Source organism: Sorex fumeus, unplaced genomic scaffold (genome assembly GCF_029834395.1).
Source record: "Sorex fumeus unplaced genomic scaffold, SorFum_2.1 ptg000054l, whole genome shotgun sequence".
Taxonomy (NCBI): Eukaryota; Metazoa; Chordata; class Mammalia; order Eulipotyphla; family Soricidae; genus Sorex; species Sorex fumeus.
In genome coordinates, this window is record NW_026606111.1 from 27766431 (window position 1) to 27783518 (window position 17088).

Below are 17088 nucleotides of genomic sequence, written 5' to 3' on the forward strand. Positions count from 1 at the left end.
GGGGTGCTGCCGAACCTGACCCTGAAGAACTGTGCCAGAAGTAATGTCTGACCACTGCCGGGTGTGGCCCCAAGACCAAAAAGAAGAAAGGGAAGAAAAAATAAAACCGATTAAGCGTTTTAACATCCATAGAAAATTTACATAAACTTTCATTGATATTAGACCCACACCTGGCTGTCTTCACTGCAGCACCTCGGGGAGGGGGGGGTTGAGTTCCCCACCCCACCCCAAGCAGCACCCCAGCAGCCTAAAACCTCCAGAACCCAACTGCAGCCATGCTCAAGGCCACTCTCCACATGCCTGGATAAACCTCACCCAAGAGGAGACTGGTAGAAAAACCCAGGTATGTGGAAATTCGTGACTGAGATCTCCAAGTCCGCTCGGATTGGGACTGGGTCTCCTCCACCCAGCTCCCCAGTTTTCCAGCTTGGCAGTCACATCCACAAACTGCCCCCAATGCCACGTAATCTCATCAATGGCCAAGACCCAGAGACTATAAACTAAAACTCCCGGAAGAGAGCAACACAGAATTTCCTGTAGTGCATAACTGCATTTGAGGTCGTGTGACCTCTTATACTATAATACACTTACATACCAAAAGTAGCACACATTTGTTTGGTTATAACATATTTTCTTGTATTCTCTTATATAGGGGCTTAAATGGCTCCAGAGTGAAATACAATAACCTTCACACACTTCCCTCTTTTTGCTCGGTGGTGGGATTGGAATTTAAATATTATCTGTAATGAACTTATGTGAACTACTTTATGAAAATAAAATATATAAAAATTGCCAAAAAATTATATGAAAAAACATGAAAATATTATATCCACTAGACTGGACTGGAAAGATAGTATAGAGTAAAGGCAAAGTACTTGCCTTGTATGACACTGACCCTTGGTGCAAATTCCTGGCACCATGTTATGATTCCCCCAAGCATCACGAGGAGTCACTCTTAAGCACGGAGCCAGGAGTAGCCCCTGAGTGCAGTAGGGTTTTGTCCTCAAACAACAAAAATACATACTGTAAAGAATACAAAAAGAATCTATATTCCTTTTAATCTTTTATTGTTTTGAGTCATCCTCCTGAGGGCTTCTGGCTTTGTGCTCCGGGATCACTCCTACTGGTGCTCAGGGGAAAAAATGTGGAGCTGGTGATCAAACTAAGGTTAGCCACACACAAGGAAAGTGTCTGAACTCCTCTATGATCTCTGTGGCCCCAAGAATCTATGTTTTTATGGAACAGGATAAGAAAACAAAATATAAAAATGAAGACTCGTCTAACAGCAGAGCAATGATATGTGTGCTCTGTTTGTAAAAATGAATGAAGTATTGTCATATGTTCTCTGATAATTGCAGCAATATAAACACATCATAAAATATTATAATTTTGACCAGTTTTAGGTCACAATTCAGTGGCATTTATAAGTACGCTTATAAGTACATTAATAATGTTGTGTATAACCTTTACCACTATCTCTTTCCAGAACTTTGTCAAACATCCTAATCTAGAACTCTTTACTGGTCAACAGTAGTTCTCCTTTCCCCTCACCCCCCAGCCTCTGGTAACCACTATTCCATTTTCTGAATCTGTGAGATGGCCTATGGCCTATTATAGGCACCTTGTATCAGTGAAATCACCTGGTACTTGTTCTTTTGGGCATATTTTAAGAAATATATATGGTAGATAACCATATATATATATTTTAATGTTTTATTTATTTATTTATTTTCTCTTTTGGGTCACACCCGGCAATGCACAGGGGTTACTCCTGGCTCTGCACTCAGGAGTTACTCCTGGCGGTGCTCAGGGGACCATATGGGATGCTGGGAATCAAATCCGGGTCGGCTGCGTGCAAGGCAAACGCCCTACCCGCTGTGCTATCTCTCCAGCCGCACCATATATATTTTTAAAGGTAGTAAAGGTAGAAAACTATTATAATGGTGATAAAAAAGAAAAAAATTGAAATAGTCTCTTAAACTTAGATAAAGCCAAGTCTTTTAAAAACCATGGCAACAACAGCCATTTCCTCGTTTTACAATGGTTTACTTGATCAAGGATAACTCATCTTAGGGAACACTCCTTTGTGATGCAGCTAATCAGTGTCATTCCTCTCTCTAGAGAGTCAACAATTCAGACATGGACTATGACCATGCCTTTGAGTATGATCATGCCTCTGAGTATCATGCCTCTGAGTATGTGTCAGGCTGACATGGTTGATCATTGATTAATACTTTATAAATGATGTCAGCCCACTCCCACTCCTTAGAGACTACCAGTCACTAAATCCCAACTCCCCCAGATCCTATTTTAGAGTTAGCAGACTGCTTTGTTCAAAGACACTAGCCAGCATAGCTGGACTCTAACACAGCAAGCAATTAGTTATCTGTATCTTTCCACTTGGGCTAAAAAGATAAATCACAAAGAGTTGTTAATGAAACTTACAAGTTTTCATTATGTTGTTCAAACAGATTTGGGACTTCCATATTAATTGTTTGGAGGATTTTGTGTGGTGATGCTTAGGGCTTACTCTCTCCTGGCTCTGTACTCAGGTCACTCCTAACAGTGATCATTTGTGGTGCCAGGGATAAAAACCATGTGTAAAGAGAGTGGTTTATCCCCCACACTTTCGCTCTATCTGAGACCTCACTATTAAATAAAATGGAGGAGATTGAGTAGTCCCCTAAAACATACTCAGGAGCACTCACTAGGATTGGAAGACTATTTTCACCTTTAATGGTTCTTTGTGAGCCACATAATCCTCGGGATGTTCCAAAAACTTTTCTTTTGCTTCAATACTTGACATGTAGTAGATCTTCTCTCGATATTTAACTGCATCGTCTGTGTTGCCTGGCTGTAGAATGAAATATTCTTTGAGAGCCACTGGACAAAAATGCTTCGAATCTCCCAAATGTCTTTTCTTCTCTTTAGCTTTTTCTTCACTCTGGAAATATTTTTCAAAGTTTGGAAGACAGCATTTGAAAAGTTATTTTGATACAACACTAAATATGGGAACACAAAAGCAATAATGTATAATCCACAATAAAGCAATCCACAAAGTCCAATTCTTTTTTTTAAAAGGTAAAGGCCCTCCCGTTAATCGTCGATTTGCTCGAGCAGGCCCAGTAACGTCTCCATTGGAGACTTTGTTGTTACTGTGTTTGGCATATCGAATACTCTCGGTAGCTTGCCAGGCTCTCCGAGAGGGGCAGAGGAATCGAACTCGGGTCGGCCATGTTGGCCGCTTGTAAGGCGAACGCCCTACCGCTGTGCTATCGCTCCAGCCCAAAGGTAAAGGCCCTCCCGTTGATCGTCGATTTGCTCGAGCAGGCCCAGTAACGTCTCCATTGGAGACTTTGTTGTTACTGTGTCTGGCATATCGATATGTCTTTTTTTTAAAAAAATATTTTTTTGCTCACTGTGCAAAGCCAGGAGTCAGCCATAATGCAGTAACAGGGATTAACCCAGGCTTGGTGCCACATGCAAGGTAAATTCCTTAATCCCTATGCTTTAGAGGCCACTTCTTAAACTATTTTAATTAAAAATAAGTTTTTGCATCCCCTAAGTTCACATCCCAGCCTGAAGCATGGAGAATGAAGAGGTTCCTTGTCTTGTCTACAAACCCCAGTGTCTTTTCTACAAACCCAAGTGTGCTGGGGTATAGGTCCTTTTTTTAAATGAAAATTATTCCTCAGAAGTAAAACCTGAGTCAGAGTCACAACTTGTGATCCATTGAAAACGAAATGGGAGATGCCTCAAAATGTTCTGTTTCCTAGTAAGTGAATATTAAAAGCAAATAATTTAGAAATATTTTATTTAGTTCAATTGCAAGTACTCGATATATTTTCATTTGTGATAAGACAAAGGTGTTTCAAGTACTTTCAGGAGCCTGATGTAAAAGAGTAGAATCACATTTCAAAATGATTTTCTAAGGAGGCAGACTAGAAATGGCATCAGGACAGTGGGAGTGGGTCTCGGGCATTTTGGTGGTGAAAGTGCAGTAACTATGTACATGTATCAAAAACATAAATGCAGCACTGTGTAATCATGCTATCTAAACAATGATAACTGTTAAAAATTGTTTTAAGATACTTAGTTTAAATTTATTAAAAACACACCATGGTGCATAGTGAATTTCACCTTCTTTCCTCCAATCCCTTATTAACACCATTTTCTTTTTCTTTTTCTTTTTTTTTTTTCTTTTTTGGGTCACACCTAGCGATGATCAGGGGTTACTCCTGTCTCTGCACTCAGGAATTACTCCTGGCGGTGCTTGGGGAACAATATGGAATGCTGGGGATTGAACCTGGGTCGGCCGTGTGCAAGGCAAACGCCCTACCCACTGTACTATCGTTCCGGCCCAATACCATTTTCTTATACAACACAGAATCCTACCTTCAAGACTTATTATCTAGAAGTCACAGCTGGACTAGCTGCATTTATTCTGATAAAACTTTTGTTATATTTTTACTTCTCTGACTCTACTTACTGAGCCCTTCGCCTGCCCTACCTCGACTCCCTAATTCTCCTTTAAAAACACCCATTTACCTTGTCCAAATCAGAGTTCAGTTTACATTGGAATCTTTTATCTATGACAGTAGTCACTACTGACAAAAGTTTATTCTCATCACTGACCAGCTTTGCTTATCTTTGACAACAACAGTATATCTTGTTGAGGTTTTGTAATACACTTCTCCTTTTATTGTTGCTGATATTCACAAGGCCATTTTTTTGTTGTTAGCAATTTTTAATTTGTTGGTCCTATTTAAGATATTTTATAGTTAATTGAAAATTGAATTATTTCTAGCCCTGGGCTGGAGCGATAGCACAGCGGTAGAGCAACTGACCTGGCTGAACCAGGTTAGATTCCTCCACCCCTCTTGGAGACCCCAGCAAGCTACCGAGAGTATCTTGCCAGCATGGCAAAGCCTGGCAAGCTACCTATGACATATTCAATATGCCAAACACAGTAACAAGTAGTCTCACAATGGAGACATTACTGGGCCCGCTCGAGCAAATTGATGAACAACGGGAGGACAGTGACAGTGACAGTGGGTGAGATTCAACTACGGGTTTATTGCATCTTGTCCAGGGATACACAGTAAAAACACTCCAGCCTGAAGTGTCTTTTCTGTGTGAAAATACTAATCAATATTCTGGAAGGGGATACTTTATATAGGGCTCTGGAGTTTGATCTCGTGTACTTTTCTCTTTGCTACCTCTCCTCTGTCAACACCAGATTCTGCAGTCTCCTGGGATTCTCTCTGTCTCTCTCTGTCCTCTCTGTCTCTCTGTCTCTGTCTGTCTCTCTGTCTCTCTGTCTCTCTCTCTCCCCCCCCCCCCCGTCTCCGTCTCTGTTTCTCTCTATCTCTCTGTCTCCGTCTCTGTCTCTCTCTCCTTCAATCAAGGAGTCTGCTAGGCTGTGCCTGGGTCCCTCCTCCTCCTCTAGGCCTGAAAGAAGCACAGGACTGTACAGACAGCAAGCTGGGAAACTGCGGTGTGTCCCTCATCATTCCTATCATTCCTCTGGAACTACTGCGTTTCACTGCTTCCAGTGGATGTCTAGAAAACTTCATATCCTTCTTTCTGATTTATTTGTTTTAGTTATTTATTTATTTATTTTATTAGCGAAACACCATGAGGTACAGTTGTAGACTTAGAAACTTTCGTGCTTGGGTTTCAGTAATAGAATGATTGAGTACCCATCCCTCCACCAGTGCCCATTCTTCACCACCAATGATCCCAGTAGCCCTCCCACCCACCACCTCATCCGCCCCCACCACACACACACACACACCCCACCTCTGTGGCAGGGCATTCCCTTTTGCTCACTCTTTCCTTTAGAGTGTTGTAGTTTGCAATAGAGGTATTGAATGGCTATCGTGTTCAGTCTGTAGTCTACATTCAGCACACATCTCGCATCCCGAGCGAGTCCTCCAAATATGCTTTACTTGGTGTTCCCTTCTCTATCTGAGCTGCCTTTTCCCCCAGCATGTGAGGCCGACTTCCAAGGCCTGGAGCAGACCGCCTGGTACTTATCTCACTATTCGTGGGTGTTCAACTCTGTCTTTTGTTTTTTAACCTATGACCTGAAGTGCTTAGGCGCTATGCCCAGCTATGAGCTCAGAGATGACTCCTGGCAGTTCTTTGGACGCTTGTGGTGCCTGGTATTGGACACAGGTTTCCTGCCTGCAAAGCAGGAGCTCAGTCCATGGAACTCTCCTCTCTCTCTCTCTCTCTCTGTCTCTCCCTGTCTCTGTCTGTCTCTGTCTCTGTCTGTCTGTCTCTGTCTCTGTCTCTGTCTCTGTCTCTCTCTCTCTCTCTCTCTCTCTCTCTCTCTCTCTATCTCTCTCTCTCTCTCCTTTCTTCCTCTCTAGGGTCTAGTTATCAATCCAGTGGTCTGGAGCATGTAAGTTTCCCCTTACAGCTAACTTACTGAGCTAACTCCCTGGCCACAAATTCTCAACCTATAGTTCTCCTGATTAAAGATCTCAGCAGTTTCTTACTGATAACATGCTGAAAGTTATAGAATACCACCACCTAACACTTGTTGTTTGATACATGTATATTTGGATTAAAATTAAACGATAAAGTTATTTTTGACTGGATGTTCATGAAATGCATTATTTAGTTTCACTGACAAAGCCCCCAGCTAAAAGAGGCTGTCAAATGAGAATAGTTCTCAGAATTCTGGTGTCAAAGGAGTAGATTGGTACCTGCTAGAAAGTTGATTATATTTGAGAGTTCCACTCATTATTATCATACAAGCAGTCTCTCAAAAATTCAGATATTATTTTATATAGAATATCTACTAGTGCTAAATTTATCAAACATTTTTGTCACTAATGTCTACAAATTTTCCAGTGGGAAGAAAAATGAAGATTTCCCTTTTCTTTTTTCCCCTTGGGCTTAATATACCACCCTACGGAGCAGCCCTGGCACTTCAGTGGTCATTTCCCTGGCATGGAAGGAAAGGCTGTGTGACCATGTTTATCAAATTGAGGACATGGCCTTGTTCACTTGGGACCCACACATGTACCTCTCACTCTGGAAATGTGCATCTTCAATAACTTGACCAATGTGAATGAGCCACAATTAAAGAATCATACCTCTTCCTCTTCCTCCTCCTCTTCTCCTTCATCCTCCTCAACTTCTGCTTCAGCCTGATAGTCTTCTGTTTCTTCTTCAAAATCTTCCACATTTAATTCCCACCCAGAATATTGAAAAGGTCCTGAGAGAGAGAGAGAGAGAGAGAGAGAGAGAGAGAGAGAGAGAGAGAGAGAGAGAATTGGGAGAATATTAAGAAAATATTAGCTATAGAACTATAATTCTAATATTAGAATAGTAGCCACAGAGAGAACTATAGTAAAGATTAGAAAACTGACTTGTAATTACTAATGTTTCAGTTGAAATATACTGCACACAGGCCCTTAGAAATTCTTTATGTGACAAGTATCCAGGACAGTGCTGTTTGTGCCCTGTGGCTATTGTGATTGGTGCCTGTGCTACAAGAATTCTTTTATTGGTTGTTATTGTTTTGTTTTTTGAGCGGCACTTGGGGATGTTCATATATTACTTCTAGCTCTGTGCTTAGAGATCACTCCTGATGGGACTTAGAGATTGAAACCAGGTTGGCCTTGAGTAAGGTGAGGGCCCGACTCACTGTGACAACTCTCAGGCCCCAAGAATTGTTAATTATTTTAAACATTTCCCCTGGATATAGTGAATGTTTTTACTATAAAACTATCAAAAAAGGCTTTATAGGTCCACAGTCCTTTTTAATAATATTACCAGAAATTTATAATAAATATGAATTAACTCCTACTTTCTATTGTATCAACAACTTTTTGTAATAGTTCCTCTGAAGTTTTGTCAGTGATTTCCAGGTTTAGAAGCTGAGTATTCTCTAATATCACTGCTTCAATAAATTTCCAGTAATTGTTGAAATATTTAACTTTCTCTTTAAATGGCTCCATTTCAGGTACTTCAGGATAAGCATCTGCTGGAAACTCAGGGAGTGAAACTTTTGAATAAAGGTTAAGAAAAGAAAAAAGAAGTTTTAAATACGAGATCTTTATTCATACTATCCAAGTTATTTACAAACTTAATGTTCTAAACAGTAATAGGCATTAATTATTTTATGTTATTTGTGTTTTATATTGAAAATAAATTATCTATTAGTAAAATCAAAATCATTTGGATAAATAACATGCATTTCAAATGGAAAAATTTTATTTTTGTGTTTGATTTTTGGGTCTCACCTCCTGTGCTCAGAGATCACTCTTGGTAGTCATATGGGGTGCTAGGGCTTGAACTTGGGTCATATTTATGCAAGACAAGTACCTACCTGCTGTATTATTTCTGTTTACCACATGGAAAATTTTACTGTTCATAAAATACTTAAATAAAATCTGATGATAGTGTCATATGCTGACTAAATGCATTTTTATTTTTTATTTTTAGATTTTTGGGCCACACACAGTTGTGCTCAGGACTTACTCCTGGGTCTGTACTCAGGGACTAGTCTTGGCAGTGCTTGTGGGATCATATGTGGTGTTCAGGATTGAGCCCAGGTCAGCTTGTGCAAGACATTGCCCATTGCACTATCTCTGTGGCCCCCAAGTGGACTTTGAATATGATAAACTATATGATTATAATATATATAAATTTGTATACAAAATCTAAAGAAAACAGTAAACTTATGTTATACCTTAAATGAGGAATAGATTTTAGCAAAAGAATATGTAAAACACTATTATTCATTAATGATTATTATTTCATAATCTAACCTGCAACATTTAGATCTTCAGTTTCCAGGTCCTCCTTGGAACCTTTTGGAATTTCTGCTTCAGCTGTAGTGTCCTCAGTAAGTTCAGAAAAAAAATAAATCTAATAGTTAGTGTTTGTATTTTGAAACATTATTCCACTATTAAAGATTAAGTATAAAATATTTCAAAACGCTGCTTACATTATGTGCATTATGTTTAACTAGAAAGATTACGTGAGACAGGTGAGAAAGGAAATCTTCAGTGCTAGCCCAGAAAATGTGGCACTCAAGCATCTCCTCTATGCTTGGTGCTGTAAAGGAAATGTCTAACTCCAAAAATACTGCTGAGGAAATAGTCCTGCCAGGTTTTACAAATGAAAACTTGGAGATGAACAATTAAGTAACTTCTTATATAATAGCCAATGTGGAAAAACAATGTTATTTTTGTTTTTGAGACCTTATTGACTTAGATCATACATACATACATATATACATACTGTGGCTGGAGGGATAGCACAGCGGGTAGGGCGTTTGCCTTGCACGCGACCGACCCGGGTTTGATTCCCAGCATCCCATATATCCCCCAAGCACCTCCAGGAGTAATTCCTGAGTTCATGAGCCAGAAATAACCCCTGTGCAGTGTTGTGTGTAACCCAAGAAGCAAAAAAAAAAAAAAAAAAAACCACCGGCCAGCCAAAAAAAAAAAAGCCCCTCCCGCAAAATACATACATACATACATACATACATACATACACACATACATACATAAATACCCCCAACTTCCTAAGCCTTGGCTCTTTGCCAGGCTTTCTGGTCTCATCCCCCACTGCCTTCCTGCCAGCTCTCTGCAGTCACACCAAGTTTCTTCTCGGACCAGCTGTAGCTATGCCTTCCTTTGACCTTTGCAGTGGACTGATCTTTGCCCAGGTCATTTCTAGCTTTTTAGTTTCTTCTCAAGTATGACATAGTTCATGAATTTATTGCTTAGTTTGCTCCCTCTAAACTATTCCTGCAATGTCTACCTTGATTATTCATTTAACAATCACTGAATGAGTACCAGACACTGCTGTAGCATCTATGCAGCACTCAATACTGTCAAAAATTATCTTAGCTATTTAATATTTATTCTGTTCTTCACTTCCTAGAACAGCAGCTTCTAGAGGACAAGGATGTTGTTTTCATCACTGCTCAACCCACAGTGCCTAGGGAAGAGCTTGTGAATTTGCCTGACACTTAGAGAAATTTAATAAATACTTAGAGGAATGAATGGATTTCCCAATGTTTATTGGCTGGAGCGATAGCACAGCGGGTAGGGCGTTTGCCTTGCACGCAGCCAACATGGCTGACCCAAGTTCGATTCCTCCGCCCCTCTCGGGAGTATCTCGCCCTCACGGCAGAGCCTGGTAAACTACCTGTGATATATTTGATATGCCAAACATAGTAACAACAAAGTCTCATAGGGGAGACGTTACTGGGCCCGCTCTAGAAAAAATATTTGTTTTTGTTTTGAGCCACAGCCCAATGGGACTATTAGGACTTACCCTAATTCTTTGCTTTGGGATCATTCCTACGAGTGACATCTGAAATGCCAGAGATTAAACAAGGGCCCTATTTAATGTACTATCTCTCTGGACCCTGTGTATTAATATATGCCTCTGTTACATGCCCATGAAGTATTTGGGATGAAGAATGTGATAGAAGCCAGTGCTGTGTCTAAGCTCGCTGTGTTGAAGGTTTGAAGTCTTACTGGTTTATATTGTACATAAACTCCTTTTTTTGCCTTGCCCACCCCACCAAACTGAGCCTTAGAGGCAGATCTAGCCTGATGGCTGTTTGATCTGTGTAACAGCACAGCATTTTGTGCTCAAAATGGTCTCACATGTAGTTTAATGTCTGAATATTCTTTGGTGGTCACATTTTTGTTTTGGGGGTCTCATCCCAGGGGTACCAAAGGGCTCTTCTTGGCTCTGTACTCAGAGGATTGGGGATCAATTGGTTGGCTTTCCTCAAGGCAAGTGCATAACCTCTGAATGCTTTCTTTGGCCCTGTTTATAAATTCTGAAATTTTACCTTTGACCCTTGTTTTGTTTGGAAATTTCAAAGGGACTCCAGTGGGACAATAGATCATACTAGTGAGAAGATATGTGTACAGTATATATTTGCCATTCCTTGTCATATAGATCTTGTGAATGTTCCAGATGTCCCTGGAAACCCACGTAGTATGCAACTGACTGGTAGGCAGAATGAAGAATGTGGCAGCTCAAGAGACCATGTTTTTCCTTGAAAATAGACTTTGCTTTCAATGCAGAAGTAACACCATTCAAAGAGACATGAAAGGCCAACAAGCACCATTATACCCTTTATCTCTCATATTATTTTCCTTTTTTAGCTAAATGCTGAGAATGAATACATATAAGCAAAGGAAAACTGTCCAGAGCTCCTTTTCCTCTCAACCTTTCCTTAATCACTAGGCAGTTCAAGTAGAGTGTGTTGGTAGAATTCTGTAGAAATGAAAAACTGAGATATTTCATGCATGAAAATGACTTTGTGTTCTGCTAAGAATACAGATGCATGTATGAGCCGAAAAATTCTAGTTGTACAATTTTAATTGCATTGGAATTGCATATTCTTATTATATCTGCATTGGAAGATGGTATTACAAGCATAAAATGTGCAGTGAAATTTATGCTTGTAAGTTAAAATAGATTTTTTCTATACTTTGAATGATATTAAATAGCAAACAAAAACACGTGACAAATTAAGAGACTATGATAAAAGGAAAAATTTCATGTTTTATTAATTTTAGTGACTCTTTTCTATTTTCCCAGCAATATGGCCCACAAATGCTGCAGGTGGCTCTGAGTATAATTTCTACAGGGCACATTTGTGACTTTTCCTCTGTACTTCTAACCATGTGATTTGGGCAAATAAACTGCTTTCATGAGGGAGCCTATCTCACTGTTTTTAACCTGCTTCTACTTTATTAACATGCCCACACATAGACATGCACATATATCCCCAGCCCCACACTACCTCCTCCCCAACAATGAAATTGGGTGGAAGTTAGGATGTAATACTTCAATAAAGTCTAACCTGATTCATTGGTTATTTCAGCATTGTCAGTTGGTTCAGACTCTTCTGGTGCACCCTTAACCTCCTCAGTTGTCACAGGGTTTCTGGATAATTTTGGTTCGAACTCATTTTCAGCATATGCTTCCTCAGTTTCAATTTCATCTAGGTCTAGAAAAAAGAATGAGGAGAAATAAATTTATTTTAGTGAATAAATATATATTACTATTAGGTCTCCCAAGTAGTGCTCAGGGGCCCTTGGGGACCACTCCCAGGAGTACTAAGTCAACTGCCTGGTGGTTAAATGCCTGGGCCCAAGAATGGATAACTGCTTGGGTAGGAGGTACTTTAGAATCACACCATATATGTCCCCAAACACCCCACCCAAACAAAAAGAAGCATGTTTTATACTGTAGCCCTTTAAACTGTAGTTGCCAAAGATAATAGTCATGTGCTCAGAGTTCTGCGGGACCACAGTGTAAAAAATGTTTATTCAGATGGAAAAAAATATTTACTGAATTCAAAATATTAAAAAAGCAAGAAAATGGGGCCTGTACAAATGACTATTCAATAAGAAAATGGTTAGAGTTCCACTTTCTGACATGTGACCACTAGTCATGATGTTATCCAATGTGCTATGAATACAAAAATACACAGCAGGGACCAGAGCAATAATTCAGCAGGTAGAGTGCATGTCTTGCTCACCGCTGACCTGGGTTTGATCTCCGGCATCCCATATGGCACCCTGAACACCACCAGGAGTGACTCCTGAGTGCAAAGCCAGGAGTAATTCCTGAGCACAGCTGGGTATGGCCCCTAAACAAAAACAACAGACTTCAAAAATTTGGTATGAAGTATGGAATGTGAACTATATTAATGGTGTTAGTGATTGCATGTTAAAATAATAGTTTACATATGTTAAAAAATAGTTAATTGCACCTATCCCTTTTATCTTTTCATGTTGCTCCTTTTTTATGCAATGCAACTTGCATTATATGTCTATTGAGCAGCACCAAGCAGCTCCATATATGTTATCATGTGTTTTCTTGTAGCTAATTAAAAATAATAGTACACACTTATCAAAGCATTAGATATAAGTCTGGTTTCATGTTGCTGATGAGCACTGTAAGAAATAGATGCATGGAAGTCTTTCAGGAAAATGAGGTGAAAGGTAATGTTGGAAAACCTATCTTTCAAATTCTCTTTAATGAATGAACAATATGGACTACAGAAAAAGGCACTTTCTGCCCAAATCTGGTATGAAAAAATAAAATGAGCTTGTTTTCTGGACTGTGGGAATTTCTTGTCCTAATGAGTACCTACACAGAATCAGATTCTAGTGATGTGAAATAGTGCTTGCCTCTGAATTTTAATCAAAATATGGATGAGAAACACCTAGAGGAAAGCATCCTGGAGATGCTTACTTCTTGAGTCTGACCAGGAGTATAGAGCATGTGGCTTCCAAGTAAGCAATTTGGACTTTGTGAATTTAGCGTTATTTGGAGGAAATTAAGGTGATCTACACCATAAAACAGTAGCTGTATTTGCTAATACCACTAGGGTTTAGAATAAAGTTACATACTCTACACTGTAAATTCAAATGTCTTTAAGCTGAGTATCTCTTATGGTTAGAGTATTAAAAAGAGTCCTCTCCATCTAACATGTGTTCATGTTGTTCTCTATAAGCCTTATTCTTATGCATATTATGTATTTTATATAATACGGTGGTTATTTCACAGTTTGGGGGTGACTTGTAGTATAGGGATGGAGAATTCAGACATTCTTTGTGAAAGACTTTGGGACTTATGAACCTTTATTTATTACTATTATTTTTTGCCCTTTTTTGGGGGGGCGCACACCTGGCAGTGTGCAGAGCTTACTCATGCTCTGTGATCACTCCTGGAGATGGTTGGAGGATCACATGTGGTGTCAGGGCTTTGAATTGGAGCATGCATGACAAGTGCCTTAACCTCTGCACTGTCTCTGCCTCCATTAAAGACCTTTAGTGGTCCTTAAAATACACAAGAAAATACACAAAATATTAACATACTAAGCTGCATTGAAAACTTTCATCAAGAGATCAAAATATTTTTGTACCATAGGATATTTGTGCATCTTTACTAATGCATTAATTAACATGAACAGTAGATTTATCCTTAGAGTAAAAAAAGAGATATAATGCTATAATATGATATGAAAGTATATTCATTTCTTCTGGAAACAGAATCAAAGTACACCAATATTATTGTGGCTTATCACCTTGTTGTAGAAAATACTATGCTTCAGTTAAAGGTTATTTAAAATAATGTTGTAGTGATTTTCTTTTTCCATATCACAGACCCCTGTTTACTTCATGGATCCCATCTATATTGGAAATGGTAGTGTAGGTGCCAAGAAATGGGCATGGTGGGAGTTTATCTGTTAACTCCTTCAGAGTCCTGTTAATAGAAGTAATTTCAATTCCAGAAGTAAAGCCTGTTTTGTGTCATCCATGATAAGGACAACCATTTGAAGACATGCTCTATACCATCCCACTGTGTTCACTTCCTCACCATAGGTTTTTATGTCATAAGCCTTTTTCTTATCAATTCATTGCTTCAGCAACAATGTAATTTAGTACTCAAGTTGGAGCAATTGAGTGTTGAGAATGAAAGGAGATCAAATACTTCAGGCCCATAGACATAAATCTGGACTTTCATGGACCAACTGGGAAATAGGCTCACACTGTCAATAGCTGACATTAAAAACTATAGGTGCTAAGCCATCAGTGAAGGGAAGTGGGTACTCTGGTGGAGTGTAGGGTTGGAACATTAATAGTATTGTCACTCATGGAGCCTAAAAACATAGCCAACTATAGTTACATGAGAACAGTGGTGGAGGGTCATGGGCACTTTGTTGGTGGTGGATTGCCGTAACTCTATATATTAATACCATAAATATGAATGCTATTACAACCATGTTACCTATATTAGAATAAAATTTAAAAACTGGTTCTCAACTCCCCCAACTTCAGCAAGAATACAAAAATGACAAACCATTAATCATACCAATATTTTTGCGTTTTGGTTTCTTCATTAATTCTGAATCTTTTTTATTTTCTTGTATCCTAAGTGCCTCGTCAGCTTTTCTGAAACAAAAAGGTCCAAACCTTAATTATCTTTGGAAATTAAGATATTTCATATTATTATAGAGTTGATGACTTGAGTGGTAAAAATAAGGAATAAAATGCTTATACTGTTCAATATACCTTTTACTTTATAATGCAGATAGTTAACTTACTCATGTTGATACTAGTTAATTTTTATTACTTTTGGGGCCACACTTAGTGCTCAGGAATGATCCCTGATGGTGCTGGAGGGAAAGAGAGGAGGGACAAATGCATTGCTGGGATTTGAACTAGGTCAGGCCCGATGCAACTGCATGTAAGGCAAATGCCGTACCTTCTGCACTCCAACTGTGAGTCCAGTTAATTTTAAGATATTTTTTTGAATAAAGTTTTGTATGGTAAGAACTTTTGACCAGGGGCTGGAGCAATAGCACAGCGGGTAGGGTGTTTGCCTTGCATACGGCCAATCTGGATTCAATTTCCAGCATCCCATATGGTACCCTGAGCACTGCCAGAGGTAATTTCTGAGTGCAGAGCCAGGAGTAACCCCTATGCATCACCGGATGTGACCAAAAAAGCAAAAAAAAAAAAAACCCCAAAACAAAGAAAACCTTTTACTAGGAAACCCATTAAAATAAAGAATTGTCTAACTCCAAGTTGAAAAGGCAAATGGAATAAATGATCTTATTTACCTCCTGATTAAATAAAAAATGTTTGCAATAAAATTTTAAATTAAAAAGTATAGCATAATAAAGTTTAATGCAATTTAAATGTCATATTTTAATATATATAAATGATTAAAAGCTTAAGATCAAATTAATCACACTTCTCTCTCTGCATGGTAACATTATTAGTTTTATTTCTTCTTATTTTTTTTTTGCTTTTTGAGTCACACCTGGCGATGCACAGGGGTTATTCCTGGCTTTGCACTCATGAATTACTCCTGGCGGTGCTCAGGGGATGCTGGGAATCGAACCCGGGTCGGCTGCGTGCAAGGCAAACACCCTACCCGCTGTGCTATCGCTCCAGCCCCTTATTTCTTAAATATTTTAAAGCAATTTTATACATCGAGTTTTTTCTATATCAAATAATAAACAATTTGTAAATGTATCTTGTAATCAGAAAAAAATTTTATTTCTTTCCTAAAATAGTAATGATGACATCTAAAGAGAACTGAAATATGACAACTTAAATATTTGGAGGGAGTCTTTTTCATTAATGTTAAAGTACTGAACCTTTTTAGTGACAAAGAGAAGTATAAGAAAATTTGTAAAATGATAAATAAAGGCAGTATTGATTTTAAAATTCAAATGCATACACCTGTGATCTAGAAATTCCATGTTAAGAAACTTAATCCTCAACCAGTCATCTGTTCTCGGGCACTCAGGTTTTTTCCAGATTCTGGCTATTGTAAAGAGTGCTGCAATGAACAAACAAGTGCAGATGTCACTTCGACCATACATCTTTGCCTCTCTGGGATATATTCCCAGGAGTGGTATTGCTGGGTCAAATGGAAGCTCAATTTCTAATTTCTTGAGAATGGTCCATACTGTTTTCCAAAAGGGCTGAACCAGTCGGCATTCCCACCAGCAGTGAAGGAGTGTCCCTTTCTCACCACATCTGTGCCAGCATCAGTTGCTTTTGTTCTTGTGGATGTGGGCCAGTCTCTGAGGTGTGAGATGGTATCTCATTGTGGTTTTGATCTGCATCTCCCTGATAATTAATGATGCAGAGCATTTTCTCATGTGTTTTTTTGCCATTTGGATTTCTTCTTTGAGAAAGTTTCTGTTCATTTCGTTGCCCCATTTTTATATGGGGTTGGATGTTTTCTTCTTGTGTTCAACCAATACTTTATATATCCTTGATATCAACCCCTTGTCAGATGTGTATCCATTCTGTAGACTGTCTTTGTATTTTGGTCACTGTTTCTTTGGAGGTGCCCGAGAACAGATGACTGGTTAAAGAAACTTTGGTACATCTACACAATGGAGTACTATGTAGCTGTTAGAAAAGATGAAGTCATGAATTCTACATACAAGTGGTACCACATGGAAAGTATCATGCTAAGCGAAATGAGTCAGAAAGAGAGGAAGAGACATAAAAATATTGCATTCATCTGGGGAACATAAAGTAACAAAATAGGAGA

At 38.9% G+C, this 17088-nt stretch overlaps 1 protein-coding gene across 1 annotated transcript in view; it reads right to left on the reverse strand.

Moving 5' to 3' along the window:
• Window positions 1-17088, reverse strand: part of AK9 (adenylate kinase 9) — a 138346-nt gene that overhangs the window by 64344 nt on the left and 56914 nt on the right. The window contains exons 18-24 of the mRNA XM_056125450.1: window positions 14884-14963; window positions 11861-12007; window positions 8969-8988; window positions 8790-8889; window positions 7826-8023; window positions 7110-7231; window positions 2732-2944 (exon numbers count right to left, since the gene is read on the reverse strand). Of these exons, the coding sequence (XP_055981425.1) occupies window positions 2732-2944; window positions 7110-7231; window positions 7826-8023; window positions 8790-8889; window positions 8969-8988; window positions 11861-12007; window positions 14884-14963 (880 nt within the window). The remainder of the gene's footprint in view (window positions 1-2731; window positions 2945-7109; window positions 7232-7825; window positions 8024-8789; window positions 8890-8968; window positions 8989-11860; window positions 12008-14883; window positions 14964-17088) is intronic.